This window comes from Chaetura pelagica, unplaced genomic scaffold (genome assembly GCF_000747805.2).
Source record: "Chaetura pelagica isolate M959 unplaced genomic scaffold, ChaPel_1.0 scaffold23, whole genome shotgun sequence".
Taxonomy (NCBI): Eukaryota; Metazoa; Chordata; class Aves; order Apodiformes; family Apodidae; genus Chaetura; species Chaetura pelagica.
Genome location: NW_009952884.1, coordinates 376,271 through 395,933, shown reverse-complemented (window position 1 = coordinate 395,933; position 19,663 = coordinate 376,271). Strand labels below are relative to the sequence as shown.

The 19,663-nt window shown below is 43.2% G+C and overlaps 1 protein-coding gene across 6 annotated transcripts in view; it reads right to left on the bottom strand.

Moving 5' to 3' along the window:
* Positions 1-10,772: 10,772 nt before the first annotated feature.
* APP (amyloid beta (A4) precursor protein) overlaps positions 10,773-19,663 on the bottom strand; it is a 171,329-nt gene continuing 162,438 nt past the window's right edge. For all 6 annotated transcript variants that reach the window (XM_009995428.1, XM_009995429.1, XM_009995431.1 and 3 more), the window contains one exon: positions 10,773-12,025. In XM_009995428.1, coding sequence (XP_009993730.1) covers positions 11,924-12,025 — 102 coding nt within the window. In that variant the 3' untranslated portion in view covers positions 10,773-11,923. The remainder of the gene's footprint in view (positions 12,026-19,663) is intronic.

Below are 19,663 nucleotides of genomic sequence, written 5' to 3'. Positions count from 1 at the left end.
AAGTTCAGCTGCTTTTAGCTTTTTCCAGATTCAAGATAAGAGTAGCTGAAAAATTGCTGGGAATTTTGAGTGTAGTGCTCACACCTTGCTGTGTGGGAAGGAGGGATGGAAAGGGAGAGGTGGAAAGGGAGAGGAGGGAAAGACAAGAAAGACTGACTATGCCTCACACCTGAAAAAGGAAAACTGTATTGACTTCAGTGGTTTGGTTAAGGACCATCGTGTCAGGGCTTGAAACACACCCCCTGAGAGCATCCATTCCACCCATTAGCACATTTTTTTTTGTCAGAGGGGTTTTGGTACCTGTAGGATAGGGCCTTTTCAAAGGACATAAACCTGCCAGATCTGCTTCAGAAGTGCACCAGTGCCTGATGAAGATGTAAAGGCCCAAATCCCAGAGGATCAGGGAAGGTGTAATCCCAGAAACCATGCTTGCCTCATGCTTGTAGATTGTTACCTGGGATTGGCAAATAGAGGAGTATGTAGGAAGGCAGGAATCAACTTTCTCTGAGGAGAGGGAGTGGAGAAAGATGACAGAGAGAAACAAAAGCATCAGTGAGAAAAGTGTTCCTCAGCCTCTTAATGATTCCCCACCCTCCTCATCCACTCCTGGTGACCAGCATCTTTGTGGCCCTCGTCCATGACAGTCATTAGCTGCATATGCTGGATGCCATAGGAGGACTGGTGCCCCATCAATCACATGAGGCTCTTCTTCCAGCAAGAAGCAACCATTCAACAAGTTATTGACAAGTTATTATTAACTCAAGTTATTGAGTCAGAAGCTGAAAGCTGGGTGACATGAATCCTTCCGCAGAGACATCCATAAATATATTGTGAGGTTTGCAAAGGCCCGTGTGGGCCCACTAGGCCACCTTGATGGTCAGTGCAGTCAGAGCATCCCTGAACCAAGCGTAGAACAGGAGGGTGAGTGCAGCCAACAGCCCTGGCAGTGCTGGCTCCCGTGGGGCTAGGCCTGCCTGGTTGCATTATTATGGCAGCTTCTCCCACTTGCACAGCTCAAAGTCTGCCTCATAGACCCTGAGCACCACCTTACCCAAACTGGGTACTGCCTGGCAGGACTTGCACCAAGGTACCTCAGGGCAGTAGCTTCACTTCTGATCCCGGGGACAAGTTCCCAAAAGGTGACATGGAGCATGGAGTCCATGCTCAGCTGATGGCCTTGACTGTGGCCATTCACATCCAGAGCTGGAGTTTGCCAGGTGCCCTGAGTAACACAGCAGCCCCACATGTCCCCAGGACCCTGGTCAGACTCAAACAGAAGAGTCTAAGCATGGTGGCCACTCAGGAGGATATGCTACCGTGCTCATCCTTTGAGAAAAACCAGCCAAGGACAATAGACATCAGGTGTTCTCCCAGCACTGCCCCAGGATTAGGCTCCCACACTCAGCCTGCAGTCCCTTGCAGGTCACACTGTATGAACACAAGCAGGGAGGTGGATGGAGAAGACAGCTTTGTGGTATCACTCAGGAGCAGCACCAGGAAATACAGGAATAGTTTTTCTGGCATTAAACATTAAAAAGGAGATGATGTGAGTGACAGACTAACAGGAGACAGACCAAAAGGCAACATGGTGCTTTCTAAGAGGGGTGGCAAGTGAGGGAGGCAGGATTCAGAGGGGTCACTTGGCTTCTGAAAGTGTGAGGCCATACATGCAGTCGAATCATTTAGTCCTGGAGGCTGAATTATGGATACTTGGAAATAAACACCTTGAACTTGAGTTGTAATGGGGACATGAGATGCCTCAGGAACAAGTGCTTTGATCAGCAGATCCACACTTCTTGCACTGCGTTAATTAACATAGGCTGAGCCAGATGTCACACCAGCTTTCTCTTCATCAAAAGCAGCGGCACCATGAAGATTCCCATGCATCTCAGCACTTATTTCCTGCAGAACAGCTTTTATATTTCATGGTTCCCTTGTTCTCTTTTCCAGTTGCTTGAACAGCTCAGCCTAATTCAACCCTGGAAGAACTTGCATTTCTTTTGCAATATTGAGACCTTTGTGCTCCCAACTTTCATGAAGTCATGAACTGAACGCTCCGAAGCTGGAAGCAGTGCAAAATGAAGAATGTTACATGTTTACAGAGACAATATCTTGCCTGCTTTCAAAATAATTAAGATCTTGGCTCATAGATAAGAAAAGGCTAACAGTGCTTATTGAGGTCTGATTATGTATTATTGAAGAATCATGGGATTTGGACCAGAGTTTCCTTCAGCTAAGTATCATCAAAGCAAACTAAAAACCCACATTTTTAAAGAGTTTACAGCTTATGCAGTCTGCAGCAAGGTTGGAAGAAAATATTCAGAGCAGACTTACAAACAAATCCACAGGTTTATGTTAATGGAGTCAGTTTGTTCTTGAGGTGTGTAATAGTTTGCAGCACTATAAACCAAAAAGAAACATTATGCAGTAGCAAAACATTGAGGACTTTATTGTGTACATTTACAAAGTAGTTCAGTCAAAAGCATATGGAACCATTTAAAATGCCATTCTGCTAACATTGACTTGCTTACACTGTGTGAATATTTAGTGTTTATTGTAAGTTCACAGGGATGCACCTACAAATGTGTAATCTTAATGTAGTTGACTGTGCAATAGAGGTCTATTTTTATTATGGCCTTTGACACATTTCTTGAGTTGTATATTGGAATTTGAGCTTTTAAATAACAAAATCTAAGTTAATGAGAATCTTGTGCATTTTATAAAGCTACAAAGCTGTGGACCTCGAAGAGTTCCCAATTATTTCAAAATAGAAGTAATAGTAGTGTTTTCTGTCTTCCTTCCTGGCCAACAAGAGAAATTTCTTAATTAGGTTTTTGCATCCTATTTGCCTAAGAAAGAGAGTGTGCCAGGGGAAAAATGAATCCTCATGCTCACTTCTGAGTCTAAACCCCTGACTTTTGGTGTCTTGCTTGCATATAGGCATTGCACTTTGAATGACTATGTATTTTAAGCATGCTGACTTGATAAGACTCCTGACACAAAATTGCTTGCTTTCACAAGCATGCTCACTATGGAAGTGGTGGTTTGTTTGTTTTGTAGGGTAATTTTGTAATGACAAAAGGGCAGCATAATCTTCTGCTCCGTGTCAGCCTCGGCAGCATTAGATACTTGGTTTGGGCTGATGATGGGCTGGACTAACCTCACAACTACCTCACCTTGTGCTTTGACCACAGCATCACCACCAGGCTGCCATCCATGTGACTGCAGCTGAGTGCTTGGAAGTGAGGAGTGAAAGGTCCTGAAATTGGGAGGCAGATAAGAATGCATAATACATTAAAGACTCAGGATCTCGCATTGCTCAAGCTCGTGTTTTGAATGCACAGGACTGCTAATGATGCAGAATGCTCCTACTTTCAACTAAAATTGTTACAGTTCTCACATACAACTGTCAAAGCCATATGCCAGAGCTCATAATTTTAGGCATGTCAATAGAAGATTAGTGCACACAAAAGCTGTATTTTGGTTTTTGTTCTTTTTTAATGTCTTTGGTTCCCAAGCCTTTGACGAGATCTTACAGTCAGGATAATGACTGGAAAGCCCTCTAGAGAAAACCAATAAGAAGAACTGAGGATGTGGGTGTTTATTCCACATCCTCAGGGATTCTGAGCTCTGTCTCTGCTTCCTCTTAAAGTAGGGCCTTAAATCCTCTATGGAATGTAGGTTTGTATGTCTCAGTCTTCCAGAAACTGTGCAAGTTTTTTGGCCCCTGGATGAAAAAAACCCCAAACTCTCCTGCCAATCTTACAGGAATCTTCTTAGGCTCTTTTTTTCTCCCAGGCTCAGTTAACATGGTGCTGTAAGATGGCACAAGGTGAGCAGGAGAGCTCACTCCCAGTGTTGAACAGTCACCTCATTGTGTAGGCAGGCTGCTTTGTTGGGATAAACGGGAGCAGTGTGTTTGAAACCTCTTCAGCTGAGGACTTGAGCTCTTGATGTGGAGGAAGGCCCCTGTCACTGGGTTTTTCACTAGAAAATAGAAACTATGAAGAGACTAACCAACTTTTCACACTCTGAAGTTGTGAAAAGCTGTATCTCTTCATTATGGTACACTGAATGGACACAGGTGGGTAGGTGGGCATGGGTCTGAGCCCACGCTTCAGGAAGGACAGGGATGAAAATCCCAGCATCCTTGGCACATCTACTTGCAGCCTGGTGGGGAGAGATGGGCAGTGTCTGGTCTTATCGCCTGCTTGTATGTTTTCTGTTCCAGGAGCAGTGGTGTGAAATCACAGGCATCTTACCAGAAAGGGATTAATGTGGCTTTGCAGCAAGGGCAGAAGGGACTTAACAGGCTAACAGAGTTCACCATGAGGTGGCAATATGGGTGAGTGAGGTGAGGAAGCTCAATTAACTTGAATTCAATCCCTCAACCAATATCTGAGCCTCAGTGTACACATGCTGGTCTGTTGTTACTGTGATGGTCTGCCACCCAATATATTTCTAATTGCAGATACTTTTCTAAGGTGGCATTACAGAGAGAAGTCCAAAATGCCATTTATCCACCTGCCACAGTACTGAGACTACTTTTCTGTCTGGAGTTCAGATTTGAAAGCTGAAGCCACCTTCAATCTGCATTTGTACTGTTTCGCTTAACCATGAACTCGGTAACAACTTCAACTAGAATTGAATCCTGATTCCTTAATATTGGCAGAAGGCTAGAGAAGGTGGGAGTTCTGAGGAATCCACAGAATTATCATTCTGATCTGCATTATGTTGTTTAATCATTATGTTTAAGTATTGCTTTATTTGATCAAAGTCATGCTCAGAATGATGATTCAGTCTTTTGGTGGGACTGGTTCAGTCAAACCAAAGAGAGTTCATTCTCTGACAGGTTGCTTGCCTTGCGGTGCTGGGTTTTATTCTAATGATTCCAAGTCACAAATGTGATTCTACATTAAAATATCAATATAGGACAAAGGCAGTAGCAGTTTTCTTGGCTAGACACACTCTACTGTGATATTTTTGTTATATAGAGGGTCTACATGCCTGCATCCCACCAAAGCCACACCTTGCACTCCCATGCTCTAGGCATGCCTGTCTGGACCAGGTGGTGTGGATGATAAATGTTCTCTGAGGTTTGTACCAACTGTACACTCAGTCACTAGTACCTTTCAAGGATTCCTGACAAAGTGCTATGTCTGTGGGAGAACACAGTGGATATCTAGGCGTCTCTTACTCCTTTCCCCAGCCTTCCATTTTCAGTCACCACAGGAAACAGGCTGCTGGGCTTAGCAGGACCTTTTCTGTGACACTGTATATACATTTGTGTGTTTCTGCTATTCCTTATTCTTTCTGTTCTTCTCTGGGTTGTCTTAGAAGAGTCTTGGTCTTGTCAGTACTGTGCAGTGCAATTCAGACTTTTCTCTTTCTACTTTGAGACTACATTGGTGGGTCCTACACCCTTTGGAAGGGTCTCTGCTGATTATTCACTGAAGAGAGTCAGAGTGGGGATGTTGTTTGTTGTCTGGGTAAACTACAGGTCATAACTGGGATTTGGATTATGGATTAAAACTTTTTGTGGCTCCATGTGTTTTCTTCTCTTAGAAGAGGCTGAGAGTTGCTCCAGTATTCTGTGGGCACATTGAACCTCTTGGGTGTACCAGTGCCAACAGATTTGACAGAGGACACCCTGAGATCCTCTCTGGACCAGGGCAGAACTGCAGCTTTAGGACTGTCCTTGGCAATCAGCAGAAGGAGGCTTGGTCAGCCCTTGGGGGAAAGCAGTTCTTTACTGCCTGTCATCAGCTTGCTCTTGGCTTCATCTTCATTTACAGGAGGTTTTAAGGATAACGCCTATTTGGGGGTATTGAATAGAGTTTCATTCTTTACATCTAGTTTTTTACACCTTTTTATACCAACCATGTAAAATTTAGGATTCACAAAACACAGGCTGTTGACCACTAAACTCTTTTGGCTACTGAATTTTGGCAGCCTGCAGATTTTCTAGCAACCCTATTGCCAAGCCAGTCAAGTGCCTTGGCAATGCAGCTTTTCTATGCCAGAAAAACAAAAGGCAAACTGTATTACAACCCTGAGTATGTAATGGGTATAACTGATATCTTCAGAAAAGACTTGAGCTAATCGCAGCTCAGTCTTTCATTGCTCATTGTTTATGTCAGCTCTGGGGAGACTTTATTTTGTCCCAGATCTTTGCTCCCCAGATCCAACCCTTACAGTTTCAGTAAGCAGAGTCCCTCCTGGTGGTCACTGGGCAGAATGTGTGTAAGACATGGAGCAGGATTCCAACCCTCACTACTGCTGATACGATTACTGGGCTGGATTCCAGCTAGCCTAAAATGTTGGAGCGTCCCTGTTGCCTGAGCATTACAGACACCCACAGCTCTTCCCCTGGACCATTAATGCTCAGCAAAGGAGCTATGTATTCAACACGGCTGGCACAGGCAGGAACAGCTTCATGGTGGGTCAAGACAAAGCGCTCAGTGTGCTCCCTCCAGGCAGCCCTTGGAGGGCTGACCTGGGCTTGCAGTTCCATCCTAGCTGGGTGCAGTCATTACACAGTGACAAGTGACTGCCCCAGCCACCTGCCAGAGGCACCAGGCCGTGGGTCTCCGTGCTGCCCCGGGGCCGACCAGCACAGCCCTCGGGGGTACAGCCTCCCCAGCCTCCCCCCCTGGAAGATGCTGGGCCAGCCAGTATCTACACACACAAAAAAAAAACCCCAAAACTAGACGTCTCTCTCCCTACCACCTTTTTTTATTTTTAATTTTTTAATTTTTTTTTTAACACAGCAGATTGAGGGACAAGGCTGTAAAAAGGAAAAGAAAAGCTGCTTCTTCAGTATTTATTTGTTCTAGGTTTGTTGTTTTTTTTTTTGTTATTGTTGTTGGGTTTTGTTTGTTTGTTTGTTTGTTTGTTTTCTAGGAGCTCCAGCAATCACATTAGGTTGCCAGAGTTTGGTTCCCTCCTGCCAGCGTGGCAGGGACCACTGCTGGCCATAGCTCAGGTTTGCTCCCATCTCTGTGCAGGAGCTGGAGGGGTGCAAACCTTTCCCATAATCCCTTTTTAGAAAAGCAGCATATAGGGAAAATGAGATTTTGTCTGGTTCTCCCCAGCCCTCATCCTAATTCAACAGAAAAAAGATCCTTAATTTGAAATGCTCTCCAGAGCTGTAGCCTGACGTAGTGCTTAGGCATTGGGAGATGGAACTGGTGTGACGATCACGGACTCAAAATAGCCATAATTACCACATCCTGTTTTGGACGAGCAGCAGTGTCACAGCTATTTCAAGGATCTTCTTCCTCCAGGTGCTGGTCAGCCTCTGCTGAGGAGTGTCTGCCCTGCACCAGCCAGCTTTCTCTCTCTTTTTCGTATTTATTTATTAGCAGCATTTAAAAAGAGCTATGTCTACATTTTGATGTAGGTGATAGCCTATATGAAATTGGTGTGGATGCTTTTCTCTACAGCTACCTTAGAGAAACTGAATTACAAACACAGGAGAAACTAGTTAGGGATACTGTTCTCTAATTCAGTGTCCAAATTCAACCTTAACTAAGAATCCCATTAAAGGCAGATTATTTTATTACCTCTATATAAATCCCAATAAATACATATATAAATCTCAGTAAATACAAAATGTACTTGGAACTTTCAACTTCCCAGGACTGTAGAAAGTTGCAGGGATGATTTAATGCTTTCTTCTACTAAGAAGAATGTGGAAGAGAGAATTATTGGGAAGCAGTGAGAAAAAAGAGCCATCCTGGCCTGACCAAATCAAGACCCTCATTTTCTAGTGGTGGAAAAATTGCAGAGGAATGCAACCAGGATGCTGCACACAGCTTTATTTATAATCTGCTCTCATATGTCATTAGGATATTTTCAGTCTCGCTGCCTGGAGGCATTTTAACAGCAGCTTACCCACCACCCACAAAATCTATTAGTTTAAACAATAAAAATGAGCCATTTGGCCACTCAGTGATGGCCTTAAAATTGCTTTGGTAAGTGCAGATATAATGAAGATGGAGGCTTTAGAGCTGTGTGAGAATCATGACAGACCTAATGGAAAATGCAGTTGCTTTGAGCTGTTCGCTGTAAGGGCAACATCAGGCCTTGGTTTGCTTTTCCTGGATCACCAGGTAGCTGGAGATCCAAATTTAGCATGAGGCAGGTACTTAATGCAGAGCATGGCACACCTGGGCATAGTTTTTAGGGTGGCTCCTCTAGTATGTGCCTGATCATGTCTGAAGCTTCACTTTGCATTTGATGCTCATTAATCTGAGTGGGGCTGTGCAAACCAAGCAAGCACAGGCCCACCAGCATCTTCGAAAGCCAACAGGTGGCCGAGGGGGTTTGGGCTGGTTGTCATTCCTTGCCTGGCACCACTCTCCCCTGCTGGGGACTGACCATCCTTACCAGTCCTGCCACTGGACTTGCAGTGTAAGCGATCCCTAACCTCATTTCTCAGGCCAGAAAACTTTTCCCATTAAATGTATCAACTCAATAGCCACAGAATTTTAAATTTATTATGATTTTTCCCCTCAAGAGTAATATCCTTGGGGCTGGGAAGTGGAATTTTGTTTCCAGCCCACAGCTGCATGCAACCGCCTGGCTTGGTTTATTGCAGAAGTGGGTGATACCAAATCAATCCTGCACTTGGAAGGTGCTTAGCTACCATCCTCTGTCAGCTTTTCTTCTTTATGGGCCTGTCAAACTGTTTTTATTCACTCCTAATATAATCTTCCCATAATAAGGAGCTTGCATGGCTAGAGATGGGCAGGAGGCTGCTGCGATTACCTGGGAGCTGTGATAAATTGCTAGGTAGCTTCCAGGATTGCACAGCTGTGGGAGTTTTCTTCTTGTGCTTTCAGAACTTTGTTCACCCTCCGTGCTTTACGTTCACGTCACAGTGTGAATTTATTGCCTTTCCTTCAGGAGTGTGCCTGTGTGGAGGGAATTGTAAAAACTGAACACTCAGTGCATAAAACGGAGTGATTAATTAACAGTTCATCCAAGAGTAATAAGAGCAGTATGAGTGTCTCACTGGACAAATAATCCCATACTAGGAAGCTTGGCTGTCTGGGAATTACTGTTCAAAGCAATTGCGTTTTTCTATAACTGGGATTGCATGGGATTATGGTATTATAAATAGGATTTGCTCTAAAGGCCAGTGGTACTCTGTATCTTAAGGATTACTCCAGCTTCTCTTAAAAGGAATTTTGATAATGCTCCTTTAATGAGACTGCACTAAATTGAATTATGTCCTGCCTTCCCCATTAAGTGGGATCTTTTTTTATGATACTGGACATGAGCACAAGTCTTACGTATTCCTTACCAGGGGTTATGTGTGACCTATATAACAAGATCTACACAAACAGACATGAACTTAACCCTAAATATTTGTTAAAAAAAAATAAATTGTTATCTTTAGGAGCAACTTGGGGCCTGAAGGCCTCTGCTCACTACCACCCATTATTCTGGTCCAAACAGTCCAGCTTTAAAATAGGAAATGATAAATCCTCTGGGAACATTCTGCAAATTCTTTATAACAAACACTGGTACTCCAAGGGATGCAAATAACATCGTTTCCAAAGATCTGATCTCTTGCCCTGAATTCCCTTGATATAGCAGGGATGGGAGAGCAAAGGGAATAAACACCTGGATGGTGACAGGCCCAGGACACTCCAAAGTTTTTCTTGCTACTGGTTCAGATTAGCAGGTGCCTATTCATCACCCTACACCCTCACAGGCAGCTTGTGAAACTACCTGCCCCCACTGTCCCCTCACTGAATGGATGTACCTCCTGCTCAGCTGGCCAGCAGGGCTGTGTCCCAAGCCAGTGGGTGAATTGGCCGAACAGATGAGTTTTTATGGAAGGTCATGGATGGGGAAGGATGAGTCAGTGCAACAGGGCTGGAACCTGTAGTCTTCTTTTAGCTGAGGTGTGGAGCGACTCACCCACTCACCTGCGCTGTGCAGCCCTGCTGCAGCCACGCTTCACTTCACAGTGGACATAAAAGCTGCAGGTGATGCTGGAGAAGAGGCTGCTCTGGTTTGCAGAAAATCCCAGTTAACTTGAGGCTTTCCTTGGATAGACCTTTCAGTCTTTATCCTACTCCTAGCTCTCTTTCCTCAGTCCTGCTCTATCTAACCCATTTGGTGTACAGAAACAGAAATTAGCTTTCTATTTCATGCAACATGCACCTCTTGTTTTACTCCATAACCCAGCTTGTAGCTCCATCTCAGCTCAAACCTGAGGGGTGCCTGCTATGAGCTGGGTACTGAGGCTGCCTTGAAGATCACCTGGTCCACTTCCCACCATGGTCTTGCCTCTCATGGCAAGTGAGTCCTATGGCATAGATCGCTGTGCTCTCCCCCCCTGCCAGGGGCATGCCTGGGGCTGTAGGAAGCTCTTAGGGTGGCTTCCAGCCAGCAATAGGCACAAGGTGCCAGGCTAGGGTTTATGTACCACATCTCACCAAGGGCTTCACCCTTGTCCTGCGGCTGTTGGGAAAATATCACTGGTGCTGTTTTACCCTTCCTGGGCACCCACTGTCATGCTGCAATAAAGGGCTGGATTGCCTTGCAGCCTGTGAGGCTCTTCCTTGTGCTCAGCAATGATGCAAACTGCAGGGCACAATGTCACCAGGGAGCTGACAGCAGTGACGAGAGAAGGTCTTGCTGGCAAGTTCCTCCTGTGGATGGACAGGGAAGTGGGAGGTCAGTCACCTGTGCTGCTCTCCCCTGCACCAGCGAGGGCAGCTGGGCGGCGCAAAAACACATCACCACAACAGGGCTCCTCCAGGAATGTATTTATTTACATTAAAACACTATTATACAAACTGAAAGAGAGGAAAAGAAAAAAAGAGACGATGTCTTAGAGGGGCAGGTGTGCCAAAGTCAGTGCCCCTCACTCCCCTCCCCATCTTGCTGCTGCTTTCCTTCTACTCTAGTCCGACCGCGAGTGTTGCGATCCTTGTAGGAAAATCCCTTTCCAGCCCTCTCTCAGTGTGAACACCCATGTTTTCTCCTTATGCGGCCTTCAGAAATCACTGTTTTCTGCCTCCAAAGAAAACTCTTGTCCAAATGTTTTTTTCTTGATTTATTTATGTAACACAGTGTAGAAAGCTATCAATTCCTAAGCAATGGCTCTGTACAATCATCCTGCAAAGGATCCCTGTTAATTTTCGACCAGCAGGCACTTTTCCCCTGCCAGAAGTGCTCACAATTAACAGGGATTCTTTTTAATATTTAAGATTCAAAAGATACATGGAAAAGAAAATAAAGTTTACCTTTCAATGCCTAAAGTGTGCACATAAAACAGGCACAAAGAAACAAATGTGTATTCCCATGATTTCTACGCCACTAATACAGCAGGAGCAACAATCTGTACAATAAAATGCAGCTGCAGAGGAAAAGAATTTCAATAACTCATCTGGAATAATTTTTAAAAAAATGTCATTTTACTTTAAAATGCATAGTGATCAGAAAAAAATGCTCAGCAAAGAGAAGCAGCTAAACCCCACAGACACAGAAAGCATCCCCCATCAATTCTTAAAGCATATTTCAATCAGGACTTAATTTTTGTCACAAATCACAAGAATAATATACAACTGGCTAAGGAGCTACATGATAAATAATCGGGAAAGAGAATCTACCCATGCACTAGTTAAATACAGCTAACTTCTTTACAGTACACAAAAAACATTCATTAATAATGTAGTGTAAAGACTGAAATGTAAAGAGAAAGAGAGAGAAAATACATTACTGATTTTATTAATTCAAGTTCAGGCATCTACTTGTGTTACAGCACAGCTGTCAAAAGGCGAGAATGAGTAAATAATAAAACAGAGTGTTTTTCTTTCTTTCCACATTATTCTATAACTGAACACCGACGGGCAGTGAAGCAATCATTCTGCTGTCCAACTCATGAGGCTGCTGTGGTGTCCTAGTTCTGCATTTGTTCAAAGAACTTGTAGGTGGGATTTTCGTAGCCATTTTGCTGCATCTTGGAAAGGTGGCGCTCCTCTGGTGTCACTGCAGCATCCACCTGTCACGAGAAGAAACAACCCTGGTCAGACTCCTCCTTAACTCACAGCGTACCCCACGTTTTCCCACTTTGTGGTCATCCAACATACTTTGCACCCTTCTCTCTGCATTCAAGCAGAAAGCATCTGTAGAAACACAGACCAGTTTTTTTTGACAGTTTCTTCCCTGCCCCTATTTTTACTTTTTTTAACCAAAAGGAGAAAGTAAGTTAGGTTCCAAGCTCGGTTCAAATCTTCTAAGTCTGAAGTAAAGGTGGCCAGGAAATCATAGGAATACTTCTCCACCAAACAGAACATTAAACCTAGGACCTAAGGGCTCTCACTTTCTCCAAAGAGACAACTGCCTGAAAATTCTTCTCTCCAAGTTACACAGGACTGCAAATGACCTCACAAACAAAATCAGCAGACAGCACTGCACCCAACAATAAATCAGAAGCCAGCACACAGCTTTAAAGAGCAACATGCAAGAGATGGCTCTTCCAGCTTGGGCAGTCATGGTTCACATTCTGGTCCGAGTAACGTGCTTAAGAAGATAAGGCAAGAGAAACAATTCTGCAACTCATTTTTTTGCTGCAGGACTTCAAAACAAGCTGATGAAACTCAGCAGTATCAGCTCTGGGTTTTTTCTGGCTCAGGAAACATGCAACTCCACAAACAAAAAAGAGGACATAGTTTGCATTTCCCTGCTAGTCCTCCATTATTAGTATTTCTTCCCCCTAGGACATATATCTGTATCTATACTTGGAATTAACTGGATCTCAAAAGAAAAGTTCACTAAAAAGCTGAAGCAACTGTCTTGAGGCTGCCTTCTGCCTTTATTGTGCTCTCAGATCTGTTGCAGTTGTTGTGGTCTCAAGACCAAGAAATATAAATTAGAAAAAAAAAAATGAGGGAAGGCAGGGAATGCCAGAGTAGCCAGGGACAAGGTGAGCAAACAATCCCACTGCACTCATGGAAACAGAACTTCTCTGGCCCCAAAACTGAGTCTGAGTTTAGTGACAAAAAATTTGATGTGTCTGTAATGGTTTAAGTATTTCTACTTAACAAAAACCCGACCTTTCTTGACTACTTGGAATACAGGCATAAGGACAGCTCAGTCAAGACTTCTGCACTGAATACCTGTGGCTCCACAATTTATTTTCTTCCTTCACTGAATATTACACTAATCTAAAACTCCATCAAATTAGAGTGGGCAAGAACAGTCTTTAAATGTTAATTAGGTATTTTACTTCTGCTGTATCAGCTCAATAGCTGTTGCGTATTCAAAACCTACTATATCCTAGCTGTCTTGCAAACCAGTTAAGAAAGCCTGCTTGACAGTTATTTAATTTGCTATATGGTATCCCTAGTCTTTGTCAGCTCTTTAAAGAAAAGGTAAAACCTGAATTATATGTTGTCAAAAATTTAAAATCGGGAAGGTGCCTAAGACTCTACAATGAAGTACTAGGCATGAACATTTTCCTGCGGATTCCTGTAAGTAGTGACCTTTAGGAAAAACATCAATTTTCTTCTACGCTTAAAAGTAGCTTTTTGGAGAATGAAAATTGTATTCTTTAACGAAGCCCTATACTGCAGATTAACTCACTCTAACCTTTTAATAAAAAAGCAAAGAAGTACTTATGTCTGATACTCATTTTAAATCTACTCTACAATACTGGAAATAACAGCTTAGTTAGGACAGACCTTTGGTGAGTTGTTACATGATACCCTGGGGAAAGATTAAAGGCACATTCTTCCATGCTTGGGACAAACAGGCTGCTCAGCTTACTTATTTATTGTTGTTTTTCTAGTGCAGTAGGTTTAGCACAGTACCACCAGAAAATGGCTCTTCTCAGTGCCATCTTCTCTCTTGATGTTCTTTTAGTTACTTAAGACAAGAAATGGTTCTGTGTCTGGCATGTGCACTGGAATTCCTCAGATGAACTGCTAACCCCAAATCTGAACCATTTTCATATCTGTGCCCCTTCTAAATCTTCTCGTCTATGTGCAAACTCTCAAATTGCATTTTCAGTCAACACACTATCTCCCCTCAAATTTCTTCTTCTTACACAGTAATTGCACATCTTTTGATGAAATACCCAACTTCAAGGGTCATATACTGCTTTTGCTCTCAAGCTGCTGTGAAATTCCCTGTAGCTGGGAGTCCTGAGCCTTTCAGCAAGCCCGTAACTCCTGCTGGCAGGGAACAGGATGCCAGGCAGAAAGGAGGACAGGGCTGAGCTGAGACGATGCAGCTGTTTCTGATTCTGCAATACAACTTGGTCTTTTTTGCTGTTAAAACACTACCATTCAAAGGCAATTTATTTTTTTTTTTAACACTGTTGCATTTGAATGGAGTAATTCTCTTATGCAACAAACCCAAAATCCACCTATTTTTTCACGTCCTGTGACGTGCTTTTCTTTCCCTGCCCCCATCCCTTTCCAAAGTGACAAACTACTTCTTCTGAAGGATACAGCTTGGCTGTCTCATTTTGACCCATCAAGGAGAGAAGAACCCCTGGGAATTTCAGAGCCTGCCTCATTTTCAACCCCTCCACCCAAATCCCAAAGACATTTCTGTACAACGTGCACAGCAGCCAGCATACAAACTGTGCATTCCCATTTTAAAGACTTGTCCATGCCTGTTGCTCCAGGATCACCCATGCCCAGCAGAGCGGGCAGTGGCAGGGCTTTTTTGCCCTGCCACAGCTCCCAGCCCTCATCTCTGCAACCTTCTCCAGGGGCTGGGTTGCTTCCTGCTGCTTTACCTGTCCTTTCTCCAGGGGTTTCCAACTTCTCCCTCCATAAAGATACACCATCTATATCCATATGCAAAGAATCAACTTCTGGCAATTCCTTGGTGCTATTGCTGTTTGGCAGAGCACTTGTTTTTGATTTATGCCATGAGTGTAACAACTGTAGGGCCTAAACCAAACTGATTCCATACAGGTTTTGTAAAACATGTAAAAGGGACTAACCCCTGGACCATGCAGATATAACTATTTTCACTGTGACAATGTTGCTGCATGCCATCTGCTGCTGCTAAAGTTGTCACTAACATGGCTGTGAAGGGAAGAGAATGAAGCAGGGAAAACTGCAAAAGTCCCCGTAGCCTTTTCAGCACTTAAAGAGAAAATAATACAAAGCAAGCACAGAGAAAAAGCCACCCTTCCCTTCATTCTTGGAGGGGCTGCTGCAGCATTAAGTCAGCCCTGGTTCTTGTGCAGAATAACACCAAGTTACTGGAGTATCTAGTGCTTCTCCAAATGAAGAAGTGAGAGCCTCACAATTCACAAATAAACCCACCAACAGATTCTAATCTAGCATGAAACTGAAGCACAAAATGAAGTTCTAGGGTTGAAGGATCAGGGCTCTCTGTGTATCAATACATTCCTGAGAGCATCTTCCTTGCTAGCAGGCTCTCCTCATGAGGCTGGGATGCAATATATGCTAGCACCTGTGCTGTATTTGCTCATATTTGGGCTCCAAACAACACTATTGAACTCTGTCACCTGTTTCAGCTTAAGCCTCCCACTCAGCACTTCTTATTCAGGACTAGAAGATGTGATAAGCACACAGCATAACCTGCTTGTGGGAAAGCAATGGGGTAAGACAACAACATAAATAAAGAATTGAAAGTACAAGGCAGAAGAGACTAAAGATTTATGAGAAACCAGAGAAAATTGTAAGAATATCAGGGAGAAGAAAGAGATTAGGCAAAAAACCGAGAAAGGACAGTAAAATCAGACTGACTCTTTAACACCCTTGCACAATATTCTGTATTAAAAAGTCTCCTATTGATCAAACTATATTATAGGGAAAGTCCAATAATGTCTGAAATACGGCATTTATAGATGAAAGGGATTTATTGAGGCTCCTGTTTGCAGTCTTAGTCAATTTTATTTTTTAAATTCCCTCGTTAGCCTTTAAAATGACTAGTGCTGGTACTTTCCTCCTGCCTGTAGCTGTCTCCTGCAGGGTAATCCATCTCACCACCAACCTACGTGTATTATTGCTCATCCTGAATGGCTCGTCTCCTACTCACTTTTACCCATTTTGGCTCTGCCAAACTCTTCCTCTAGCTCTTATAGCCTCTATCTTAGCTAGGGCTCGGTGATATGACATGCCTTGAACCTGATTATCTCCTTGTCAGTAAATCCCTCAAGCCCTTTATAATTTTAAGAAGCTTTTTGCACCTGTTATGAATGTGTCATAAGTTGAACACAACATGTAAGAGGTGAGGGTACTCTGGCACTGCTGAGAAGCAGCCTAGATACTTCTCTCTTCTACAACGTGATGTTGCTTGAGAAAACAGCTCAGTCAATCAACAATCTCTTTTGAAACTGTTTGCCCATCTATGCTCTTCTGCTCCAGCATATGGATCCTTCACACAGAAAATCCTAACATGGAGTCAGGCAGAGGCTTATAACACAGAGAAATTTACACACTGACCCTACACGCAAGGCAGATCAAAAGCCCAGGAAGTAGGTGTTGGCAGCCCTTAGAGACGGCGCTGAGCATAACACTGTTGTTTAGAATGATGGCAAATAGATGCCTCCTAGTATTCACTGGCAGATTAGACTTTGAGAGATGGACTTTGGAGAGTAATACAGCAATTTTAATGGCTTCTTTGTTGTGAGCCCTTATGCTGTCACCTCTCCCCACATGCTTCTGCTGGAGGTGCCATGACTGTAGCAGAAAGCAAACAGCTTCAAAGAGGAAATCCCAAAAGAGAAGCTGAGACAGTCCAGAGCACAGGAGAGCTGAGAACCTCTTTTGCCATCTGCTTTAATGGAGGAAGTAACCTCCTGTAGACAGCTGAGATGGGTGTACCAGCAAAAAACACCTTCAAAATGTTTGCTGGAGCTCTTATGTAATAGTGTGTAATTTCCAATTATTCAGTCATTTACTCAATTGTGACAGTCCTTCTCCTGGAGAGGCTGAACCACTTTGGAACATATATATTCTCAGACCTGGAATAAAATTATGATGACACTTTTTCTAAATAGGACAAGTAATTCCTCCTCAGATCTTCAAAATAAGGGTAAAAGGATTTTTAATAACTTCTTTTTTTTTTTAAGAAATACTGAAATGAGATTAAGTACTACAGAGTTCACTTTTTGGAAGAAAACAAGTGGAACAGGATCTATTTTGTAATCATGCATCCATTATCATAGAGTTAAATTTTCACAGCAACTCCAGACATGCAACAAACAGGCTGTAAGTTTTGTTATAATACACTCAGTCAACCTAGAGCTGAGATGCAGTTATTTTTAAATGATGTGATTTTGTTCTTCTGTGCTTCTTGTGTGAAGCACATTAAATGTGTACTGTTGCTAAATAAATTAATCCTCTTTAGACTGGAGCAGCTTAATTTTCAAGACATTTTAATATTAAATATCAACTGTATACGGATATTTAGGTGGTGGGGTTTTTTTCCCCCAAAAGTAAGTGCTAAAAAATGTTCACCAACCTAGGATAAAAATAGATGTTATGTCTTTCTTGCAGGAAAGAAGCTCAGTGAAGCTATGCTGTCTGCCAAGACCACAGAGCAAGTCTGGCAAAATAAGGAATTGTGCCTGCCAATGCCAGACACAATGCAGCAAATCTATAAGGCAACACCATCTACAGAGTGACATTATAAATATACTAATACTTTTGGTAGATCCACATGTTGTAGCTTTACGGTTTTATCTGTAAAATTTTTATTCCCTAAGTGATGCTGTCATGTTAACATGAATTATTTGTTTGGTTTGTGGATGTTATTTCTAGCTCAACACTTCCAAGTTCACTTTTACTGATGGAAGCTCATATGAATCCAGGTTTATGGCTTTGCCATGTCATTGCAGCAGGTGAAGCCCATCTGAAATGTTAAGGTTTATCCTGCAAGAATGGTATGTCCACATTCAATGTCTGATTTTGAGGCTTTGGCCTCCTGACCTATTCTATTGTCAATAATTCAGCCAAAGGAGGGTCTCAGGTTGCACAAATGTTGGCAGCAGCTATCAACTAGGTGATTTACAACTAAAACCTGTCTCAGTTTTCTGCAAAATAGGCTTGGAAGCTTTAATATGGAAAGTTACAGCTGAGATTCTTTCTTGCTATTTGCTGCCCCTTGGTGCAAATTCTGTACGGCTTGCTGTCTGCTGAAATTTCACCCCAGATGGTTGGTGCTCTTCTAACTGTCTCTTTGGAAGGTTTCAAACCGTGTGGGCAACCACAGTAAGGACACAGAGACACATAAACACTGGCTTAAGAAAAAGACTTACTCATATGTTTTTAAGACCGTTCATTGCCCTAGATGGTGGAACACATGCACCAGGAAACATGCACGTCTCCAGCAAAAGCAAGGCTCATATAACTGAAGGTGAAACCAACATAACTGTGGACTTGAACAAGACTTAGTTTCAATTAAAAAAAAATTAAATACCAGTTTTGAAAGGCAATAACATATAAATGTTTCAAGTGCTGGTTATTATGAGTACTACCTGCAAATCAGACACTCATATATCAAACTAGGTATTAGTACGCAAAGGGGAAAAAGAATTTACATGAACCTCCTTCCAGTTCTCATAATTAAGTTTTTCATTTACAGAGATCATATTCATAGAATCATTAAGGTTGGAAGGGATCTTAAAGATCACCAGGTTCCAACCCCCCTGCCATGAGCAGGGAACCCCACCACTAGATCAGGCTGCACAAAACCTCATCCAACCTGACTTTAAAAACCTCCAGAGATGGGGCATCAGTAACCTCCCTGGGCAACCCATTCCAGTTCCTCTCCTCCCTTATAGTGAAGAATTTCTTCCTAATATCTAACCTAAATATCCCCTCTTTCAGTTTAAAACCATTACCCCTTGTCCTATCACTATCTTCTCTGATGAAAAGCCCCTCCCCAGCTTTCCTGTAGGCCCCTTCAAGTACTGGAAGGAGCTATAATGTCTCCCCAGAGCCTTCTCTTCTCCAGGCTGAACAGCCCCAACTCTCTCAGCCTGTCTCCATAGCAGAGGTGCTCTAGGCCTTTGATCATCTTGAGGTGTGGTCTGACCAGAGCAGAGCAGAGGAGCAGAATCACCTCCCTGGCCCTGCTGGCCACACTTCTTTGGATGCAGCCCAGGATGCAGTTGTTCTCTGGGCTCCAGCACACACTGGTGGCTCATGTCGAGCTTCTCATCTACTAACACCCCAAGTCCTTGTCCTCAGGACTGCTCTCCAGCCATTCTCCCCCCACCCTGTATTTGTGCCTGGGGTTGCACCAACCCAGGTGCAGGACCCTGCACTTGGCCTTGTTGACCTTCATGAGGTTGGCATTGGCCCATCTCTCTAGCCTGTCAAGGTCCCTCTGGATGGCATCCCTTCTCTCTAGGGTGTCAACCACTCCACACAGCTTGGTATCCTCAGCAAATTTGCTGAGGATACATTCAACCTCACTGTCCATGTCTCCAACAAAGATGTTAAGCAGCTTCAACAGTTAACAGATCCTTTCTTATATCCAAGCAACAAATGAGGTATTTTAAGTTACTGTAAACTGACCAAAAATTTACTTGGTAGATTGTGTTTTCATCTTGAAAATTCCATGTAAAAGTCCTATATATTGTTTGTTTCTCAAACCTATGAGTTTCAGATTAGCTGTAAATCAAAAGCTGTTGGTGGCACAAGAA